The sequence below is a fragment of the Melanerpes formicivorus genome, unplaced genomic scaffold, assembly GCF_026170545.1.
Source record: "Melanerpes formicivorus ecotype bairdi unplaced genomic scaffold, bMelFor1.0.p_v2 SCAF_25, whole genome shotgun sequence".
NCBI classification, from domain to species: domain Eukaryota; kingdom Metazoa; phylum Chordata; class Aves; order Piciformes; family Picidae; genus Melanerpes; species Melanerpes formicivorus.
Genome location: NW_027142377.1, coordinates 1,351,555 through 1,372,369, shown reverse-complemented (window position 1 = coordinate 1,372,369; position 20,815 = coordinate 1,351,555). Strand labels below are relative to the sequence as shown.

The 20,815-nt window shown below is 57.4% G+C and overlaps 1 protein-coding gene across 4 annotated transcripts; it reads right to left on the bottom strand.

The window, feature by feature from the left end:
* Positions 1 to 164: 164 nt before the first annotated feature.
* On the bottom strand, positions 165 to 20,704 carry LOC137448501 (ninein-like protein). 4 transcript variants are annotated; one of them, XM_068153052.1, is made up of 14 exons: positions 20,599 to 20,704; positions 18,402 to 18,578; positions 18,182 to 18,319; positions 17,773 to 17,911; positions 16,156 to 16,284; positions 14,438 to 14,527; positions 10,792 to 10,876; positions 10,173 to 10,312; positions 9,466 to 9,602; positions 7,062 to 7,163; positions 5,852 to 5,915; positions 4,389 to 4,628; positions 3,142 to 3,354; positions 165 to 1,725 (listed from the first exon to the last, which is right to left on the bottom strand). In XM_068153052.1, the coding sequence occupies exons 2-14, from the start codon at positions 18,515 to 18,517 to the stop codon at positions 1,537 to 1,539; spliced, it is 1,782 nt and encodes a 593-aa protein (XP_068009153.1). In that variant the 5' UTR covers positions 18,518 to 18,578; positions 20,599 to 20,704; the 3' UTR covers positions 165 to 1,536. The 4 variants fall into 4 exon arrangements, with proteins under 4 accessions (XP_068009153.1, XP_068009154.1, XP_068009155.1 ...); XM_068153053.1 differs by having other exon boundaries at positions 10,173 to 10,252; XM_068153054.1 differs by lacking the exon at positions 14,438 to 14,527.
* Positions 20,705 to 20,815: the final 111 nt, after the last annotated feature.

Genomic DNA, 20,815 nt, shown 5'->3' with positions numbered 1-20,815 from the left:
AGAGCAGCCAGGCAGAGAGGGACCTGGGGGAACTGGTGGACAGCAGCTGAACATGAGCCAGCAGTGTGCCCAGGTGGCCAAGAAGGCCAATGGCATCCTGGGCTGCATCAGGAACAGTGTGGCCAGCAGGAGCAGGGAAGTCATTGTGCCCTGTGCTCAGCACTGGTTAGGCCACACCTTGAGTCCTGTGTCCAGTTCTGGGCTCCTCAGGTTAAGGACACTGAGATGCTGGGAGGTGTCCAGAGAGGGGCAACAAAGCTGGGGAGAGGCTGGGGGAGCTGGGGTTGTTTAGCCTGGAGAAGAGGAGGCTCAGGGGAGATCTCATTGCTGTCTAAAACTGCCTGAAGGGAGGTTGTAGCCAGGTGGGGGTTGGTCTCTTCTCCCAGGCAACCAGCACCAGAACAAGAGGACACAGTCTCAAGCTGTGCCAGGGGAGGTTTAGGCTCAAGGTGAGAAGAAAATTCTTCACAGAGTAATTTGCCTTTGGGATGTGCTGCCCAGGGAGGTGGTGGAGTCCCTGTCCGTGGAGGTGTTCAAGAAAGGCTTGGATGTGGCACTTGGAGCCATGGCTTGGTTGTCAGGAGGTGTTAGGCAATAGGTTGGACTTGATGATCTCGGAGGTCTTTTCCAACCTGGGTGCTTCTCTGGTAAGTGTCAGAGGAGGCTGCAGAAGCTTCTTTCCAGGGTGAGAGAGGAAGCTTGGTCTCCCAGCAGAGGCCTCCAAGAGGTGTTTCTTACGATGCCAAGTGCATCAGCACTACAATCTGGGCCATGCAGCCTCCTCAGGCACAGCCTCCAGCTCTCTCCTCTGCCCTGGCAGCCCTCAGAGGAGAGGGCAGGGCCACCATGCCAACACAAGGGCAATGCCCTGGGCAGGGCAGGCTCTTTCTGCAAGAGCAATACCCACTGGGAGCAGCTGAAGGCCAAGAAGGCAGGCAGTGCCATGCAGCTCACTGCTCTCCCTTGAAGAAGCACAGTGCCCAGCAGTGGTCACCAGCTTGGAGGCTTGAGCTGAAATCTTTGTTGGGGGCATGGACAGTGGCATTGAGTGCACCCTCAGCAGGTTTGCTAGCAGCACCAAGCTGTGTGGTGCTGCTGACAGCTGGAGGGAAGGGATCCATCCTGAGGGACCTGGGCAGGCTGCAGAGGTGAGCCCATGACAACCTCAAGAGGTTCTTGGCCATGAGGGTGGTGAGAGACTGGCACAGGTTGCCCAGGGAGATGGTGGAAGCCTCCTGCCTGGAGGTTTTTCAGGCCAGGCTGGCTGTGGCTGTGAGCAACCTGCTGCAGTGTGAGGTGTGCCTGCCCATGGCAGGGGGATGGAACTGGATGCTCCTTGAAGTCCCTTCCAACCCTGACAATTCTGTGCTTCTATGATTTCCCAACCCAGCCAGACCTCCCCTTCCACACTTGACCTTGCTCTGGCAGGGGGTTGGACTTGGTGATTCACAAAGGTCCCTTCCAACTCCTACCACCCTGTGAGTCTGTGAAACCCTGGCCAGGAGCAGGGGCAGAGCTGCCCTGGCAGGTGCCCCATCACCCACTCAGAGAGGCTGGTGTGATTGTTCCAATGAGCTGCTTCAGGGCTGAGGCTTGCTCCTCCAAAAGCTGGTTCCTCTCCTCGGTGCTCCTCTGCTTCAGCTCAGCTGCCTCCAGGGCTGCTGCCAACCTCCTGTTCTCCTCCCGCAGGTCTTCAATCAGCAGTTTGTTCCTGGAGAGCTGGGCCTACAACAGGGACAGGAGTCTTAAAGGTTCAGCACCCCCAGGCAGGCTTCCCAGCCAGGCAGGGCATCTCTGGGCATCTCTGAGCTGAGCCACCCTCTCTGCCAGCACAGCTTCAGCACTCCTCAGGCTGTGCTCCAGTCCCTCTGCCTGCCCCACAGCTGCCTGCAGCAGGCAGCAAAGCCTAAGGTTGGGTCTCCTCAGCACTCACCTGGCCCCTGGCAAGCTGCATCATGCATTTCACCAGGGCTTCACTCCCAGAAGGAGAACAGGGAAGTGGTGCAGGATGCAGGGAGCAGTGGGGCAGGAGGCTACAGAGCAGCACAAGTTTCCTTAGGCCAGCACTAAGTGGTTTGAAGAGCGGGCAGAGAAAACAGCAATGTTTCCTATAAAACCAAGCCCAGGACCTCCCCTCTCTCAGCCACCTCTGGAAGAGCCCAAGGAGAGACAGAGTTTCCTTGGGTGCAGTTTCCTTTCTCATTTCTTAGGTTATAATTTGCTCCACCTCTGCCCAGGTCACTTAAATCCACCCTGAAACAAAGGAGAAGCCTCACAGAAGCCCAAGATAAAACCACCTCACTCTTCAGGCTGTACTTATTAGCACAGAGGGCTCAGACCCTCTTGCCCCAGCCTGAGCCAACCCAGAGTGTCTCCCTGGCTAACTCCTGCCCTCCTAGCCACAAGGTGTCTGCTGGGGGAGGTGGAGTGGAGTGGGGAGGGGCTCCTGGTTGGGTGCAGGGCAGTGGCTGGGGTCATAGAATTGTCAGGGTTGGAAGGGACCTCAAGGATCAGCCAGCTCCAACCCCCCTGCCATGGGCAGGGACACCTCACACTACAGCAGGTTGCTCACAGCCACAGCCAGCCTGGCCTGAAAAACCTCCAGGCAGGAGGCTTCCACCACCTCCCTGGGCAACCTGTGCCAGTCTCTCACCACCCTCATGAGGAAGAGCTTCTTCCTAATATCCAATCTGAATCTCCCCACTTCTACTTTTGCTCCATTCCCCCCAGTCCTGTCACTCCCTGACATGCTCAAAAGTCCCTCCCCAGCTTTTTTGGAGCCCCCTGCACATCCTGCAAGGCCACAAGAAGGTCTCCTGGGAGCCTTCTCCTCTCCAGACTGCACAACCCCAGCTCTCTCAGCCTGTCTCCAGAGCAGAGCAGCTCCAGCCCTCTGCTCACCCTCATGACCCTTCTCTGGACCCCTTCCAGCACCTCCAGACCCTCCTTGTAATCCTGGTCATGAAGAGTGAACACTGCAGCTACATTTGAAGGTCAAGAACCAACTGTTTTTCCATGTGGGCTCTTGCTACCCAGCATCACCTGCCCCCACCTCTGGTGGCTTCAACCACAGCTGCCTTCCAGGCTCTCAGCATTCCCTCCCTGCTCCCCTGAGCCTGGTTCCTGCAGCTCCCTGCTTACCTGAGTCCTGACCAGCTGCCTGTGTGCCTGCTGAGCCTGCTGGCTTAGGTCTTCCTGGAGGTGCTGAGCCTTGCACTGTTCCTCTCTCAAGGTGTTTTGAAGCTGCTCAAACTGTCTCTTTGGCATCATGTTGTTCATCTGGGCCTTGGCCTGCTGCAACTGCAGGGCATGCTGAGTCTGGGCTAGGCTCAGGCTTGCTTTGGCTTCAGAGAGCTGTAACAGAGGAAGGCCAAGAGCTGGTCACAGCTTTGTGCCAGCAATGAGACAGGCCCAGGGCGTGCTGCAGGTGAGGGGAGAGGTTAGAAAGCTCCCTCAGCCCTCACCTTGGCTCTCACACCAGCATGGCCACAGCAGAGCAGCAGGATCACAGGAGTGCCACTTGCTGGGCAGCCTAGAGAGCCAGGAGCACCCAGAGCTGCAGGAGAATACACTGGGAGCCCTGGTGGAGAGATGCTCCCTTTGCCCAGCAGCAAGGGCTGCTGGAGGGATCCTCTGGGAGGGAGTCCTAGCACCAAGGGCCAGAAGGGCAGGAGGCAGAGGGGCCTGCTCCCCTGGGATTGTCCTGAAGCTACATCCCAGGCAAGCTGGCTTTCAATCCCTGCCTGTATTGCACCTCCTCTGCTTCCTGCCACCAGCAAAGGGCAAAACTGCTTAGTACCAGAAGCAGGTCTGGTCCAGCACTGCCCTAGGGCTACCTAGGAGTGGCTGGCACTGGCAAGCTGTACTCTGGAAGCCAGTGTCTGAGCCCATGCTAGAAGGCAGGACAGGGATATTAACACATCTGGAGGTTTCTCACACTGCCTTTCCTCTAGCCTAGGGCTTCTTGTTCCCCTGCTCTCATCACCTTGTTGCCCTCCCCTCAGACATGGCCTCCCTAGCCCCTGCCATCCCTGTCCAGCCCCTGCCTGACCCTGCCACTGCTGTCAGCTGAGCCCTGGGGAACCACAGCTCCTGGCACTCCTCTGTGAGCTACCTCCACTCAGCCTCCAGCCCCTCTAGCCAGCCAGCCTGCACAGGACAAGGACAGAGGGGACACTGCTGGGGCAACTACAAGCAAGAACCTGTCCCAGGCTGCACCTGAGGTGGCCTCAGACACAGCTGGGCAGGAGGCCAAGTCCTTTGTCCCCCCCAAAGAGGAAGAGGAGAGTCCTTTCTTCCCAGGGAAGGCATCCAGCACAGCCCCAGCAGGGCAATACCAACACCACAGGTGCCACTCAGCAGCCTGCCACCAAGTGACTGAGACTCACCTCCTCCTGCAAGGCCCTGAGCTGCTGCTGGAGCAGCTGCACCTCCATCCTGCATGCTGCATGCTGCTGGGGCTGCTCCAGCTTCGTGGCCATCTCTGCCCTTCGCAGCCACTCAGCCTCTGCAGGCCTCTGCCTCTGCAGCTGGGCAGTGCCAGGGCCAGCCTGGTGCCCAGCAGCCTCACTGCCCAGCTGACACATCTTGACATTCAGCTGGGAGACCTCCACCTTGCTCTTCTCACTCTGGGGAAGGTTGAGGAAAAAAGAATCAACAACTGACCCACAGAGACTTGGGCTGGGAAGAGAGGCAAGAGGGAATTAAGCTGTCCCACACTGGGGTTCCCACTCAGGAACACTGCTGTCACTGCAGGGCCTTGGAGGCACTCAGCACAAGGGCCCTCACCTCCCAAAGCCCAGTGGCCAAGTTCAAACAGCATTCCCAGGCAAGGAAAACCTGCACAGATAGCCCTGGAGCCATTGAAGCTGAGCCTGGCTGTGTCCCTGTGCAGCCTGCTCTAGCTGGAGGTGTCCCTGCTGAGTGCAGGGGGGTTGCACAGGAGGCCCTTGGAGGCTCCCTCCCAGCCCAAAGCAACCTCTGAAGCTGTGAAAATGCCCAACCAGCACAGCCCCTCTCCAAAGCAGGAAGAGCAGGCAATGGGCAGCAGGTTTGTGGCTGAAGGTTGATGCAAGCTGAAGCCAGCACAGCCCAGCACAGGTCACCCTGCTGTGGCTGATGGCCCTGAAGACATGCCCAAAAGCCAGGCTGTGCTTCCCAGCCACGAGACAAATCCCAGGGACAAGGTGAAGAACTAACAGCCTGCAACCACTGCCCACCTTCACAAATTCACAGAGTGGGTTGGGTTGGAAGGGACCTCAATGATCATCCAGTCCCAACCCCCTGCCATGGGCAGGGACACCTCCCACCAGCCCAGCTTGCTCATCCAGCCTGGCCTCCAACACCTCCAGGCAGGAGGCAGCCACAGCCTCCCTGGGCAGCCTGTGCCAGTGTCTCCCCCCCCTCACTGCCAAGAATTTCTTCCTCATCTCCAGTCTCAATCTGCCCTCCTCAAGCTGCAATCCATCAGCTCAACAGGAAGAAGACAAACTCTTTCCCTGTGAGGGTCCCAGAGGCCTGGAGCAGGCTGCCCAGAGAGGTTGTGGAGTCTCCTTCTCTGGAGCCTTTCCAGCCCTGTCTGGCTGTGTTCCTGTGTGACCTGTGCTGGATTCTGTGCTCCTGCTCTGGCAGGGGGCTTGGACTGGAAGACCTCCAGAGGTCCCTTCCAACCCCTAACATCCTGTGAGCCTGTGTGAGCCACTCTTACTGGAATGGAGCTGTGAGTGATTCTTCAAGGCCAGCCTGGGTTTGTTTGAACTCAGGGTTGCTGTTTTCTGGTGAGGATGTGCAGTGTTTGCCCTCCCAAGCCCTCCAGCCAGGAGCCTGTCCCCTCCTGCTGCTGGCTGCTTACCCACACTCTTAGCTCAGCCTCTTCAGCCTGCTCCTTCCCCATCTCTCTGCCCAAAGCCTGTTTCCTGGTGGGAGAAGGACAGCATCAGCTTCAGAGCACAGCAAACCATGAACCCAGAGGAGGGCCCCATTCCAAGCAGTCCCACATCTGGGTTTGGCCTGCAGGAGGCAAACCCCTTAACAGACCTGGCTTTGAATGCAGTCAGGCACAGGTCAGGTGTCTCTGCCCCAACAACTGACTCAGCCCAGGCTAGGGCAGACAGCTGGGGACACCCAAGTCCTGCAACATTCCCAGAGGCCTAAGAAATCAGGGGATGGAGAACAGTGGGAGAGAGAGAGCTTGGCAGACTCTTGGGACCACCTGCAGCATGAAACCCATCCCTTCTTGCATCTCTGGCTCAGTGGGTGACCCCAGTACCCACCTCGAGCTTCCTAAGGTGGCAGCAGCAGGCCACTGGCCCAAAGGTTTGTGAGGCAAAGCTCATCCTCTCCTCCTGCAGCATGCCCAGCCCCAGAGCACTGCCCAAACCTGCCTCTGCCCCCTGTGCTCCAGCCTGCCCAAGCCATCCCAGCACTGGCTGCTCCTGTGTGGAGTGAAGGATGTGAGAGTGCTGGGTTGCTCAGAAGTGAGAAGCCAGAAGGCAGGCTGGCCCCACTGAGCTCTGGGAAATGCCAGGCTGCCATACCTGAACGTGTCCAGAGAAGGGCAAGGAGGCTGGGGAGGGGCCTGGGGAGGGGCCTGGAGCACAGCCCTGTGAGGAGAGGCTGAGGGAGCTGGGGTTGCTTAGCCTGGAGAAGAGGAGGCTCAGGGGAGACCTCACTGCTCTCTACAACTACCTGAAGGGAGGTTGCAGACAGCTGGGGGTTGGTCTCTTCTTCCAGGCAACCAGCACCAGAACAAGAGGATACAGTCTCAAGCTGTGCCAGGGGAGGTTTAGGCTCAAGGTGAGGAGAAAGTTCTTCACTGAGAGCTGTTAACCATTGGAATGTGCTGCCCAGGGAGGTGGTGGAGTCCCCATCCCTGGAGGTGTTCACAAAAAGGCTTGGATGTGGCACTTGGAGCCATGGTTTGGTTGCCAGGAGGTGTTAGGTACTAGGTACTAGGTTGGACTTGATGATCTCTGAGGTCTTTTCCAACCTGGGTGATGCTGTGAGAGCTGGTCCTTCCCTAGCCACCCAGCTGCCAGCCTCCCACAGCTGGCTCCTCTTACCCATGGTGTTCACTGCCCTCTGCCAGCCTCAATTCTTGCTGGAGGCTCCCAAGTTGACTTTTCAGCAAGGTGTTCTCCTCCAGCAGCTGGCACAGCTCTGCCCTGCAGAGAGAGAGAGAGAGAGCAGAATGAGAGAACTACACACAAGTCCAGTTTGCTCTTGGCATTCTCTGCTGGCTTCCTGCTCCCTTCCCTTCTGGTGTGCAAGGACAGCAACAACTAAGCAATCTGAGGCACAGCAGCCAGTAGCTCACACAACAGTCACACAGCCACAGATGGCACTGGGTTGGAAGGGGCCCTCCAAGGGCATCCTGTGCACCCCTCCCTGCACTCAGCAGGGACACCTCCAGCTAGAGCAGGCTGCACAGGGACACAGCCAGCCTCAGCTTCAATGGCTCCAGGCATGGGGCCTCAAGCCCAGCCCTGGGCAGCCTGGGCCAGTGTCTCACCACTCTCCTTGGGCACAACTTCCTCCTGAGGGCCAACCTAACTCTACTCTGCTCCACTCTCAAACCACTGCCCCTGGGCCTAGCACTCCAAGCCCTTCTGAACAGTCCCTCCCCAGCCTGCCTGCAGCTCCCCTGCAGCTACTGAACTGCAGCTCTGAGGTCTCCCTGGAGCCTTCTCCTCTCCAGGCTGAGCAGCCCCAACTCTCCCAGCCTGTCCCCACGGCAGAGGTTCTCCATCCCTCTGAGCATCTTTGTGGCCTCCTCTGCACCCTCTGCATCATCTCCAGGTCTCTCTTGTGTTGGGGGCCCCAGAGCTGGACACAGCCCTGCAGGTGAGGTCTCCCCAGGGCAGAGCAGAGGGGCAGGATCCCCTCTCTCCAGCTCTGGTCAAGCTCCTTTGGATGCAGCCCAGGCCCATCATGATACACTGGCCCAGGAGCAGGCCATCAAGGGAAGGGAAATAAAGGGGAATAAGGCCAAATAGCATCAGACTCTGAATTTGTGTGGATTCCAGCTGGCTGAAATTATTTTGCAGGCCTGCCAAGGAGTGAAAACCAAGTGATTTGGCTCATCAAGACACACCAAGATTCCATTTCCAGGACAACCAGGTGGAGAGCTGAGTGCCTGAACTCCAACAGAGCCACCTGTGGAGAAGCCAGCTTGTGGGTGAGGCCTCTGGTTTTACAGTGCTGGCCACAGCTGCTGGCACCTCAAACCCAAGGTCACCTCTCAGCCTCACTATCCTCCCACTGCTGCTCAGCCTCCCATGAGGCCATGCATGCCCCTGTGGGAAGGGAGCTCAGTCCTGTGTCACACAGTCTGAACTGCAGGGTCCTTGCAGGGTGTTCAAAGGCCTGAGGGGCAAGAGCAGGACACTGCCCACCTCCCTGGGCAGCCTCTTTCAGGGCTCCAACACCCTTGCATTCAAGCATTGTCTCCTCAGGTTTAGGTGGAACTTATGTTCCAGTTTGTGCCTCTGACCTCTTGTCCTGTCACTGGGCACCACTGAAAAGACCTGCTCTAGTTGGGGATGTCCCAGCTGAGTGCAGAGGGGTTGGGCTGGCTGACTCTGGAGGTCCCTTCCAACCCAGAGCATTCCATGACCATCATCCTGTGACTCTAATTCTGTCATTCTATGACTCTATGACTCATCTGGTGGCTGGTGGGGATCCCCAGGGCTCAGTGCTGGGAGCAGGCTTGTTCAGCATCCTCATCCCTGGTCTGGAGGAAGGCACAGAGGGGACCCTCAGGCACTTTGCTGATGGCACCAAGCTGGGAGCAGTGGCTGGCACCCCTCAGGCTGTGCTGCCATTCAGTCAGGGCTGGGCAGGCTGAGGGCTGGGCAGAGGGAACCTCCTGAAGTCCAACAAGGACAAGGGTAGAGTCCTGCCCCTGGGGAGGAACAACCTCCTGCAGCAGGACAGGTGAGGGCTGAGCTGCTGGAGAGCAGCTCCCTGGGGAAGGGCCTGGGAGTGCTGGGTGCTGGCAGCTCTCCATGCCACAGCAATGTGCCCTGGTGGCCAAGAAGGCCAAGAGGATACTCAGGGCCAGCAAGAAGAGTGTGGCCAGCAGGCTGAGGGAGGTTCTCCTCCCCCTCTCCTCAGCCCTACTTAGACCACACCTGGAATACTGTGTCCAGCTCTGGGCTCCCCAGTCCAAGAGGGACAGAGAACTACTGGAGAGAGCTCATCAGAGGCTCCAAGGCTGCTGAAGGGACTGCAGCATCTCCCTTACAAGGGAAGCCTGAGAGCCCTGGGGCTGTTCAGTCTGGAGAAGGGAAGGCTGAGAGGGGACCTTACAGGCTCTTCTCCCTCCTGGTCCAGCTGCTGCCCTGGCTGGTAAATGTCTTTGGTGTGCTGCTCTCCCACCCTGGCCAGCTCCCCTCCAGCCTCTCCTCTGGCTGCAGGCATCACACCCATTTTTGGTCTTTCAGGCAGACAGTTTCAGCCCAGTACTTTGCAACTGTTCTCTTCAGGTCTCCTTTCTGCTCTTCCAGCTTGCCCATCTCAGCCTTGAAGCTCTCCTCACTGTCCTTCCTCTCTCTCTCAAAGGTTCTCCTCATTAAGTCAACTTCCTTCTTGTAGTAATTGATCTGTTGGGACAGACAGGAGTTGGATTTCAGCACTGTGTTCCCAAGAGCTCCCCTCTCCAGCCCTAGGCTCTGACTCAGATCAATCTCCTGCTGCCTCTCATCAGGGAGACACTCTTCAGGCACTTCTGGTCCCTATCAAACTTAGGGCAACCACCAGCCCCAGGCAGCAGCCTCTGACAAGCAGGTATCAGTGGGTCCCAAGCCCTCCCCTTTCTCCTTGTTTGCAAGGGACACCAGAGAGAAGGCAGAGGCTGCAGCATCATTCACCACTGCTCCTCACAGCCACACTCCACCCTCCACAGCAGGCCCTTGGCCACAGTGCTCCCCACAAAGGAGCAAGACCCACACAAGCACCTTGCAAGGTGACAAAGATTTCCACAAAGCCTTTAGCAGCCACAGAGGGCTGCACACCCTCCTGCCAGCTGAGGTGGGCACAGAAAGCCCAGGCAGTAACCCCAGCCTGACCAAGCTTCCCAGAGCAGATGCTCCATCAGCCATGCTGTAAGCAAGGTGCTTGCCCAAGCAGCCCTGACAAGAAGCACAGGACACCTCCCTCCCTCACCCCCTCACCTTGGTTTCCAGCTCCACCTTCAGGTCCTGCAGCTGCTCCTGCAGCTGCTCCTGGAGCTGCTCCATTGGGAGTGATGTCTCTGTGCACACAGGAGTTGGAAGCAGAGGGCTGGGAGAGCAGCAGGCTGGCAGAGGCACACCTACAAGGCAGGCCAGGCCTGCTGCTTCTGCTCAGGGTGGCTGCAGCTTGCTGTAGCCCAGTCCATCCAATCCCAGCTGATGGAGGGCCCCCCTCTAGGTGGCAACCAGTCCCAGGACTGGAACATCCCTTTGGGGCCAGAAAGTTTGATTCCTAATGCTCAGCCTGAACCTCCCAAGCTGCAGCTGGGAGCTGCTAACTCTTCAGGACAGCTTCCTCAACACCCTCAGGCATGAAAATCTGTCTGTGCCCGCCCCCCCCAGCTAGTCCACAGGTCACCAGCACCAGCTTTGGAGCTGGAAGAGCCTCCTTCCCTCAGTCTCACCTCCCTCCTCACTACCCATCACCTCCCTTCTTCCCAGTACAGCACTGGCAGCAACAGCTCAGGCCCCACAAGCCACCCCACACTGCCAGGGAAACTCAGGAGGGGAACCTCCCTGTTGAGAGGATGGAGAGGCAGCAAACCCTCCTGCATTTTACCTGCTGCTGGCAGCTCCCTCCCAGCCTTGCTCTCCTGCAGCCTTTGCAGCTCCCTCTGCAGCACTCCATTCTGCTCCCACAGCACCTGAAGCACACAGACTGGTCATGAGGCAGCCACAAGGGTCCCCAGGGCTGAGGAGAGGCAAGCACTCATGGCTCCCAGCAGCCATGTGAACTCAGAGCCCCCTCACCAGCACTGTCAGTGTGGAAGGCTGGGGGATTTGTCCTTCCAGAGGAGGGAAAAGCAGGGATGAGAGCTTTTGGAAGAGCCACAGAGGAAATACAAGGCCAGATTACCTTGTCCACCACCATCAGGCACTAGAGAATGAAGAGCCACAAGCAACTGCATGCACAAAGCAGAGTGTCTGCCCAGAAGGTTTGGTGATGAGACCAAACTGGGAGCTTGGCTGAGACCCCTGGAGGCTGTGAGGCCATGCAGAGACTTGGGCAGACTGAGAGCTGGGCACAGAGGAACCTACTGAGGCTCAACAAGGATCAGTGCAGAGTCCTGCAGCTGGGGAGGAAGAATAAACTGCAGCAGGACAGGTTGGGAGGGGATCTGCTGGAGAGCAGCCCTGGGGAGAAGGGCCTGGGAGTGCTGGTGGGCAGCAAGTTCTGCAGGGGACAGCAATGTGCCCTGGGGGCCAAGAAGGCCAAGGGGCTCCTGGAGGGCATTCAGAGGAGTGTGTCCAGCAGAGCCAGGGAGGTTCTCCTCCCCCTCTGCTCTGCCCTGCTGAGACCTCACCTGGAATCTTGCATCCAGTTCTGGGCTCCCCAGCTCAGGAGGGACAGGGATCTGCTGGAGAGAGTCCAAGGGAGGGCTGCAAGGCTGCTGAAGGCCTGGAGCACTGCCTGGTGAGGAGAGGCTGAGAGCCCTGGGGCTGTTTAGTCTGGAGAGAAGAGACCTCCTCAGAGACCAGCATGAGAGCCTGCCCCATCTCAGGAGCAGAAGGAAGGTAGAACAACATCTCCTGGTGATGGCTTCAAATTCAAATTAGGGTGATCATAGAATCATAGAGCTGTCAGGGCTGGAAGGGACCTCAAGAAGCATCCAGCTCCAACCCCCCTGCCATGGGCAGGGACACCTCACACTACAGCAGGTTGCTCACAGCCACAGCCAGCCTGGCATGAAAAACCTCCAGGCAGGAGGCTTCCACCACCTCCCTGGGCAACCTGTGCCAGTCTCTCACCACCCTCAGGGGCAAGAACTTCTTCCTGACATCCAATCTGATTCTCCCCACTTCTAGTTTGGCTCCATTCCCCCCAGTCCTATCACTCCCTGACACCCTCAAAAGTCCTTCCCCAGCTTTCTTGGAGCCCCCTGCAGATACTGCAAGGCCACAAGAAGGTCTCCTGGGAGCCTTCTCCTCTCCAGACTGCACAACCCCAACTCTCTCAGGCTGTCTCCAGAGCAGAGCAGCTCCAGCCCTCTGCTCATCCTCAAGGCCCTTCTCTGGACCCCTTCCAGCACCTCCAGATCCTTCCTGGAAGAGAGGCTCCAGAGCTGGACACAGAGCTCCAGGTTGCCTGCTTAGGCAGCAGGGATTGGCCTCAGCAATCTCCAACCTTTTACTATTCTGTGACTCTCATGCACAACTCTGGGGCAGCTCAGTGAGAGGAAAAACTGCAGCACTAAGCATCTCCTACCCTCTGGTGCCACCTGGAGCAGTGCTGTGCTGGTTACATCTTCTGCACCCAAGAAATGCTTTGACTCCAAATGGAAAGGAGATTTCACAGCACCACAGTACATTAGAGGTTGGAAGGGATCTCCAGAGATCATCCAGGCCAACCCCCCTGCCAGAGCAGGGGCACCCAGGGCAGGGCACACAGGAACACAGCCAGGTGGGGATGGAAAGGCTCCAGAGAAGGAGACTCCACAACCTCTCTGGGCAGCCTGCTCCAGGCCTCCAGCAGCCTCACACCTAACAAGTTTCTCCTCATGTTGAGGTGGAACCTTCTGTGTTCAAGCTTGTAGCTGTTGTTCCTTGGCTTATTACTGGGCACCACCCAAAAGAGCTTGGCCCCCTCCACTTGACCCCCAGACCTCAGCTACTGATAGACATTGATCAGATCCCTCTCAGCCTTCTCCTCTCCAGACTAAACAGCTCCAGGGCTCTCAGTCTCTCTTCACAGCAGAGATGCTCAAGTCTCACAGTCATCCTCATAGCTCTGCTGGACTCTCCCCAGCAGGTCTCTGTCTCTCTTGAACTGGAGAGCCCAGAACTGGACACAGTATTCCAGGTGTGGTCTCAGCAGGGCAGAGCAGAGGGGGAGCAGAACCTCCCCAGCCCTGCTGGCCACACTTTTCTTGCTGCCCCCCAGGATACCCTTGGCCCTCTTGGCCATAAGGACACACTGCTGTCCCATGCAGAACTTGCTGCCCACCAGCACTCCAAGGTCTTTCTATCTGGAACTGCTCCCCAGCAGAGCAGGCCCTATCCTGTACTGGTGCCAGCTGTTGTTCCCCAGCTGCAGGAGCCTGCACTTGTCCTTATTGAGCTCCATGAGGTTTGCCTGCAGCCAGCTCTCAGCCTGATCAGATTTGCTAAGTTACTGTCACCTGCTCAGCAGTGTTCCCAAGCCACCAGCAGCACTTGGAACCTTGGAAATGGATCATAAACACAGCACTTGGGAGCCAAGGCACAGAGCACCCAGCAGCTCACCACATGCAAGGGACACAAGTCACTTAAAAGTGAGAGAAGTGAAGCAGAGGCTCTGCTCATGCCCCAGGGAGCCCAAAGCCCTGGGCAGGAGCAGAGCTACCTGCAGGAGGTGCAACACACACACACCCCAGGCACCTGTCCAGGCTCACCTTGACTCTCTAGCAGTGCTCAGCAGCAAGGAGTTTTGTAGGGATTGTTAAAGCAGAGGCAAGAAGGAAGGAGAGAAACCCAAAAGAATTTAGTTGACACGAGCTCCCAAAGCAGAGTCTTCTCCTTCAGTTCAAGCAGAAGTGCACCAGAGGCCAGGGTGGGCTGTCCTCAGGCACAGAGCCACACGGCTTCCAAAAGTAATAGCTATGAGGTGGTAGGAAGGGAAGAAGCACTTAGGACCCACCCCGATTTCCTCCTCACTGCTATCCCAGCAACCAAACCACCCTCTGGAGGGCTGCTTGACTGGGGGCACAGCTGCCTCCTGCCAAGACTGAGCAGGGCAAGAGGCATCAGAGAATGGCTCAGGTTGGAAGGCACCTCAGAGCTCATCTACTCCAACCTCCTGCCATGGGCAGGGACACCTCTCAGCTAGATTTGGCTGCTCAAGGTCTTATCCAGCCTGGCCTTGAACACCTCCAGGGAGGAGACATCCACAACCCCCCGGGCAGCCTGCTCCAGAGTCTCACCACCCTCCTACTGAAGAACTTCTCCTTCAGCTGCAGTCTAACCCTGCCCTCAGCTTCAAACCATTGCCCTTTGGCCTGTTGCTAAGAAGTCCCTCTGCAGCCTTCCTGTAGGATCCCTCCAGGCACTGGAAGGCTCCCGAGGTCCCCCCAGAATCTTCTCTTCTCCAGGCCGAACAACCCCAGCTCCCTCAGCCTGTCCTCCCAGCAGAGGGCCAGCCCTCTGTGCACTCAGGTGAGGGCTGCCTCCTTGCCCTCCCCCAGGGGGAGGTGGCCAGCCGCTGGGAGCCCTCCCAGGAGCAGTGGTACCTGGCACTGCCGCTCATACTCCAGCACCAGCTCTGCAAAGCGCTCGCTCCGCTCCCCGAGCTCCCGGCCGCGGGGCTCCTCCCGGCACAGCTGCACCAGCACAGACAAACACAGCAGGGTCAAGGCCCTTCTCGCCTCTCCAGAGGGCTCTGCTGCTCACCCAAGCCACACACTCCAGGGGAGAGCTCCCAGGGACCCCTGCCGGGTGGGTCAGATGCAGAATAGAGTAGGGCAGAGTAAGAATAGAGCTAGAGTAGAGCTAGAGCTAGAGTAGAGCAGAGCTAGAGCTAGAGCAGAGCTAGAGTACAGCTAGAGCTAGAGCTAGAGTAGAGCAGAGCAGGTTGGAAGAGACCTCAGAGATCATCGAGTCCAACCTATCACCCAACCCCATCTAATCAACTAACCCATGGCACCAAGCACCCCATCCAGTCTCCTCCTGAACACCTCCAGGGATGGGGACTCCACCACCTCCCTGGGCAGCACATTCCCATGGCCAATCTCTCTTTCTGCGAAGAATTTCTTCCTAACATCCAGCCTAAACCTCCCCTGGCACAGCTTGAGACTGTGTCCTCTTGTTCTGGTGCTGCTTGCCTGGGAGAAGAGACCAACCCTTTCCTGGCTACAACCTCCCTTCAGGTAGTTGTAGAGAGCAATGAGGTCTCCCCTGAGCCTCCTCCTCTCCAGGCTAAGCAACCCCAGCTCCCTCAGCCTCTCCTCACAGGGCTGTGCTCCAGACCCCTCCCCAGCTTTGTTGCCCTTCTCTGGACACCTTCCAGCAACTCAACATCTTTCTTGAATTGAGCAGCCCAGAACTGGACACAGGACTCAAGGTGTGGCCCAACCAGTGCTGAGCACAGGGCACAATGACTTCCTTGCTCCTGCTGGCCACACTGTTCCTGATGCAGGCCAGGATGCCATTGGCCTTCTTGGCCCCCTGGGCACACTGCTGGCTCATGTTCAGCCTACTATCAACCACTACCCCCAGGTCCCTTTCTGCCTGGCTGCTCTCCAGCCACTCTGACCCCAGCCTGTAGCACTGCCTGGGGTTGTTGTGGCCACTGTGTAGAACCTGGCACTTGGATGTGTTCAATCTCCTGCCCTTGGACTCTGCCCATCTGCCCAGCCTGGCAAGGTCCCTCTGCAGAGCTCTCCTACTCTCTAACAGATCAACTCCTGCCCCAAACTTCCTGATGATGATGGACTCAATGCCCTCATCCAGATCATCAATAAGGATATTGAACAGGATGGGGCCCAGCACTGAAGGAGGAGGGAAAAGAGAGTTCTGGCAGGTGTGAGAGACCCCAAACTCCAGGGCAGGTTGGTTCCCCTGGATCACAGATTCTCTTCTTTCCCCAGAGCCTTTGGACCAGGTGCCTCCCTGGGGGGCAAGCCACTCAAACCAAGCCTTTATTTCAGTCCTTATGAAAAAGAGAGCTTTACTTCTCTGGAAACCAAACTCTAAAGCTCTCCCTTGGGAGACTGCAGATTGGCAGAATTTGCTACAAACTTTCCTCCCTGTTTTGCTGTTTGGGTTTTGTGGGGTTTCCAGCTCTGAAAGGCCTAAATTAAATGCCAGCATTTTTCTTCCTTTCCAGGTGGTCACTGCTGAGCAGCAGAGCTCAAAGAGGGGGAGGCCATAAGAAGCAACCCCAAATCCCACAAGATTCAACAGAAAAGGGTCAATCTTTTGCTGAGCTCCTGTGAAGCTCCTACTTAACTGCAACAGAAGAAGTGACCTTGTCCTTCACCAGCCAGCTGAGTTCTCTCTGCAGCTCCAACACCAGCTGCTCAGAGGCTGCCAGTTTCTCAGCCATCTCTGTGACCTTGTTTTGCAGCTCTGAGTTCTCCTGCAGACATAGGGGAGAAGATCCTCTTGATGTTGTGGCTTTTCACCTTGCAGGACAGCTTCATTAGCCACACAAGGGACAGCACAGCTGCCAGGAGAGCCTGCTTTGGACAGCACACTGCTGGCACCAGCCACCACGGGCTGGGCTTTGGCTCATCTCTCCAAAGGACAGATACAGGAGTGCCAGACAGCCCCAGGGGCTCAGCTCTACCTCTGGCTTCACTAAACTATGGTATCATTCACAGCCAACAAAGGCAGTGAGTCCTTAGGATCATAGAACTGTCAAGGTTGGAAGGGACCTCAAGGAGCAGCCAGTTCCAACCCCCCTGCCATGGGCAGGGACACCTCACACTACAGCAGGTTGCTCACAGCCAGCCTGGCCTGAAAAACCTCCAGGGATCTTCATCTGTATTTCTAAGCTGAACAGCACAGGGAAAATCCCAGGCATGCAGACATCATAAGAGCAAGAGCAGGGTCCTGCACCTGGGCTAGAACAATCTTCACTGTCAATATAGGCTGGGGGTGGAGGTGACAGAAAGCAGCCCTGAGGAAAAGGACTTGGGGGGCTGACAGGGGAGAAGCTGGACAGGAGCAGTGTGAGCCTGCAGCACAGAAGGCAAATCACATCCTGGGCTGCATCCAAAGCAGCACTGCCAGAGATCCAGAGAGCTGATTCTGACACTTGGCTCTGGTGAGACCTCACCTGGAGGACTGTGTGCAGCTCTGGAGCCCTCAATATAGGAAAAATATGGACCTGATGGAGAGGGTCCAGAAGAGGGACATGAAAATGATCAGGGAGTTGGAGCACCTCTGCTGTGGGGACAGGCTGAGGGAGCTGGGGGTGCTCAGCCTGGGGAAGAGGAGGCTCTGGGGAGACCTTAGAGCAGTCTTTCAGTACCTGAAGGGGGTTTCAAGAAGGATGGGGAGAGACTGTTTGGAAAGGCCTGCAGGGACAGGACAAGGGGCAATGGCTTGAAACTAGAGAAGGGTAGATTGATATTGGATAACAGGAAGTGGTTCTTCACTGTGAGGGTCCTGGAACACTGCAACAGGTTGCCCATGGAGGTGGTTGAGGCTCCTTCCCTGGAGATATTCAAGGTGAGGCTGGACAGGGTTCTGGGCAACCTGATCTAGTTGGAGGTGTCCCTGCTGACTGCAGGAGCTAGACTGGATGAGTTCTGGAGGTGCCTTCTGGCCTGGACCATTCCATGATCTCTGCCTTGGGCATGGTCCCTGGCAGAGTTTTACCCTCAGCCACCAAGTGTTCAGGTGTCACCAAGAGCCAAACCCCTCCCAGGAGGCAGCATGGGGATTGAATCATGTCATGGCAAGGGAACAAGCTCTGCCTTTAGATCAATAGTATAGAGGTGGCTGATGATTTCTCTGCATAAAACCTCTGTCTTTTCCCAGAAAGACCAACACAAACTACCCATGCTTGTCACCACCTCTGAAGAAATGAAGCTTTTGACCTCAGGTCAGTTCCCCTTACCTTCATTGTGTGGTTCAGCCTCCCCTGCAGGCTGGCCTCTTTGCCCTGGAGGAACTGTGCCTCAGCCTCCAGCTTCACCTGGTGACTGACTGCTTCCTGCAGAAGCTGCTCTTTTGCCTCTAGTTCTGCCTGAAAATCCCTGGGGGGGAAAACCCAACACGGTTGAGGCACCTAGAATGTGTTCCCAGATGGCCAAAAGGTGCAGACCCCACCCCCACCACCCCCCCAGAAAGCAGGAGGTGAGGCTGCTGGGACCATAATGTGCAGGAGGGATCTCCAGGGACTTCTCTGCCACTGACAACGGCAGAACAAGCAGGAGGTTCTTAAAGGGGTAGCAGGGTAGGAAGGAGAGCCTGGAGGCACCCCCAGGAAAAGCATTTTCCCTGCCCCACCAAACCAGGCCTCCTACTTGAGCTTGCTCTGGGTGTGCTCAAGAGCCACGTGCTGCTCGTCCACCTCCCTGCCGAGCCGCAGGCAGCGCCTCTGCGCTCTCTCCAGGTCCAGCCTCGCCTTGTCCCGCTCACTGGCCACCTTCCTCACTTGGATCCTGCAGGCAGAGAGAGCAGTGCATCAAGGGGTGCCTCAGGCAGCCCCCAGAAGGGCCCTCCCCACAGGGAGCAGCCCCTTACCTGAGGCACAGCAGTTTGTAGCCACAGGAGGCGACAGCTGGGTTGCGGAGCGGGCTCCGGGGGACGCAGTCATCCACAGCTGCAGGCAGCGCTGCCAGCCCCACCTGCTGCTCCATGCTGCTCCTCAGCCCCTGCAAGGGCAGCACAGCTGGGAACCACTTCCTTTAACCTGTAGACCTGGAATCATATTTTTACAGAATACAAAATTAACCAGGCTGGAAAAGACCTCAGAGATCATCAAGTCCAACCTATCACCCAACACCATCTGATCAACCAGACCATGGCACCAAGTGCCTCATCCAGGCTCTTTGTAAACACCTCCAGGGATGGTGACTCCACCACCTCCCTGGGCAGCACATTCCCATGGGCAATCTCTCTTTCTGCGAAGAATTTCTTCCTAACATCCAGCCTAAACCTCCCCTGGCACAGCTTGAGACTGTGTCCTCTTGTTCTGGTGCTGCTTGCCTGGGAGAAGAGACCAACCCCCACCCGGCTGCAACCTCCCTTCAGGGAGTTGTAGACAGCAATGAGGTCTCCCCTGAGCCTCCTCCTCTCCAGGCTAAGCAACCCCAGCTCCCTCAGCCTCTCCTCACAGGGCTGTGCTCCAGACCCCTCCCCAGCTTTGTTGCCCCTCTCTGGACACCTTCCAGCATCTCAATGTCCTTCTTAAATTGAGGAGCCCAGAACTGGACACAGGACCCAAGGTGTGGCCTAACCAGTGCAGTGTACAGGGGCAGAATGACCTCCCTGCTCCTGCTGGCCACACTGTTCCTGATGCAGGCCAGGATGCCATTGGCCCTCTTGGCTGCCTGGGCACACTGCTGGCTCATGTTCAGCCTACCATCAACCAGCACCCCCAGGTCCCTCTCTGCCTGTAGCACTGCATGGAGTTGTTGTGGCCAAAGTGCAGCACCTGGTACTTGGACTTGTTAAATGCCATCATGTTGGACTCTGCCCATCTGTCCAGCCTGTCTAGGTCCCTCTGCAGAGTTCTCCTACCCTACAACAGATTGACACCTCTATCCCTGCTCTATCTCTGCCTCTGAGGCCGAGATGACAATTCAGCAGAGATGCAGGTTTGCCTAGATCAGTCTGCCCAGGACAGCAGTGTCCAGGTGCTTTAGAAACCCTCCAGAGAAGGAGACTCCACAAATTCTCTGGTCAGCCTGCTCCAGGCCTCCAGCAACCTGTCTTTTCTCCACTGAATGAAACCTCCTGCGCTCCAGATTGTGCTCATTGCCCTTTATCATAGAACCCATTGCCCCTGGTCCTATCACAGGGTGCAGCTGACCAGAGCCTATCCCCTGCCTCTTGACCCCCAGCCCTCATTATAAACATTTAGAGTCTTCTCCTCTCCAGACTAAACAGCCCCAGGGCTCTCAGCCTCTCCTCATAGGGCACATACTGCAGTCCTGGTGATGCAAACAGAGCAGGCCCTTCCCACCTCAGAGGGACCTAAAGCCTTGAGGGAAATTCCCTGTATAAGCAGTAGGGTCTCGAGGGACAGTGGCCTAGCACTGGTTTGCAGACAGCCCCTGGCAGACAGGGAGCAGAAGGAAAGTGGAACAGCATCTCCTGGTGATGGCTTCAAATGCAAATTAGGGTGATCACAGAATCACAGAACTGTCAGGGTTGGAAGGGACCTCAAGGAGCATCCAGCTCCAACCCCCCTGCTGCCATGGGCAGGGACACCTCACACCACAGCAGGTTGCTCACAGCCACAGCCAGCCTGGCCTGAAAAACCTCCAGGCAGGAGGCTTCCACCACCTCCCTGGGCAACCTGTGCCAGTCTCTCACCACCCTCCTGGGCAATAACCTCTTCCTGACAGCCAATCTGGCTCTCCCCATTTCTATGCTATCTCTGCACACCACTGAGCAAGGTCTGGCTCCATCCCCACCACACCCACCCACCCCTGAGGAGATCCCCCCCTCAGGCTGCTCTTCACCAGGCTGAGCAGCCCCAAGCCTCTCCACAGCTCCTCTTAGGAGGTCTTCTAATCTCATCACCCTTGGACTCCCCCCAGCACGCCCTTGTCTCTCATGAAGCGGGCAGCCCGGCGCTAGACACAACAGCCCAGCTCTCTCCACAGGGACTTTCAGGAAGGATCAGGCCCTACGGCCTCACACGAGCGAACAGGCGGCGCGGGTGGCAGCCTGCAGCGCGGACGGCAAGCCGAGCCCAGCGCGGGCAGCACACCTGCAGGCCGCAGGCCAGAGCGGCGTCCTTAGGTGCTCCATAAAGGGATGCGAACGGCCCGGGCACCGCCGGCCCCCGCCGCGCGCTCACTGCGCATGCGCACCACCCCTCCTCCGCCACGCTCTGTGCTCACCGCGCATGCGCACGCCCCTTCCGCTCGCTCCTGCCCATGCGCACGCCTGCCCTTTTCCCCCCTCTGTGCATGCGCGTACCCCCT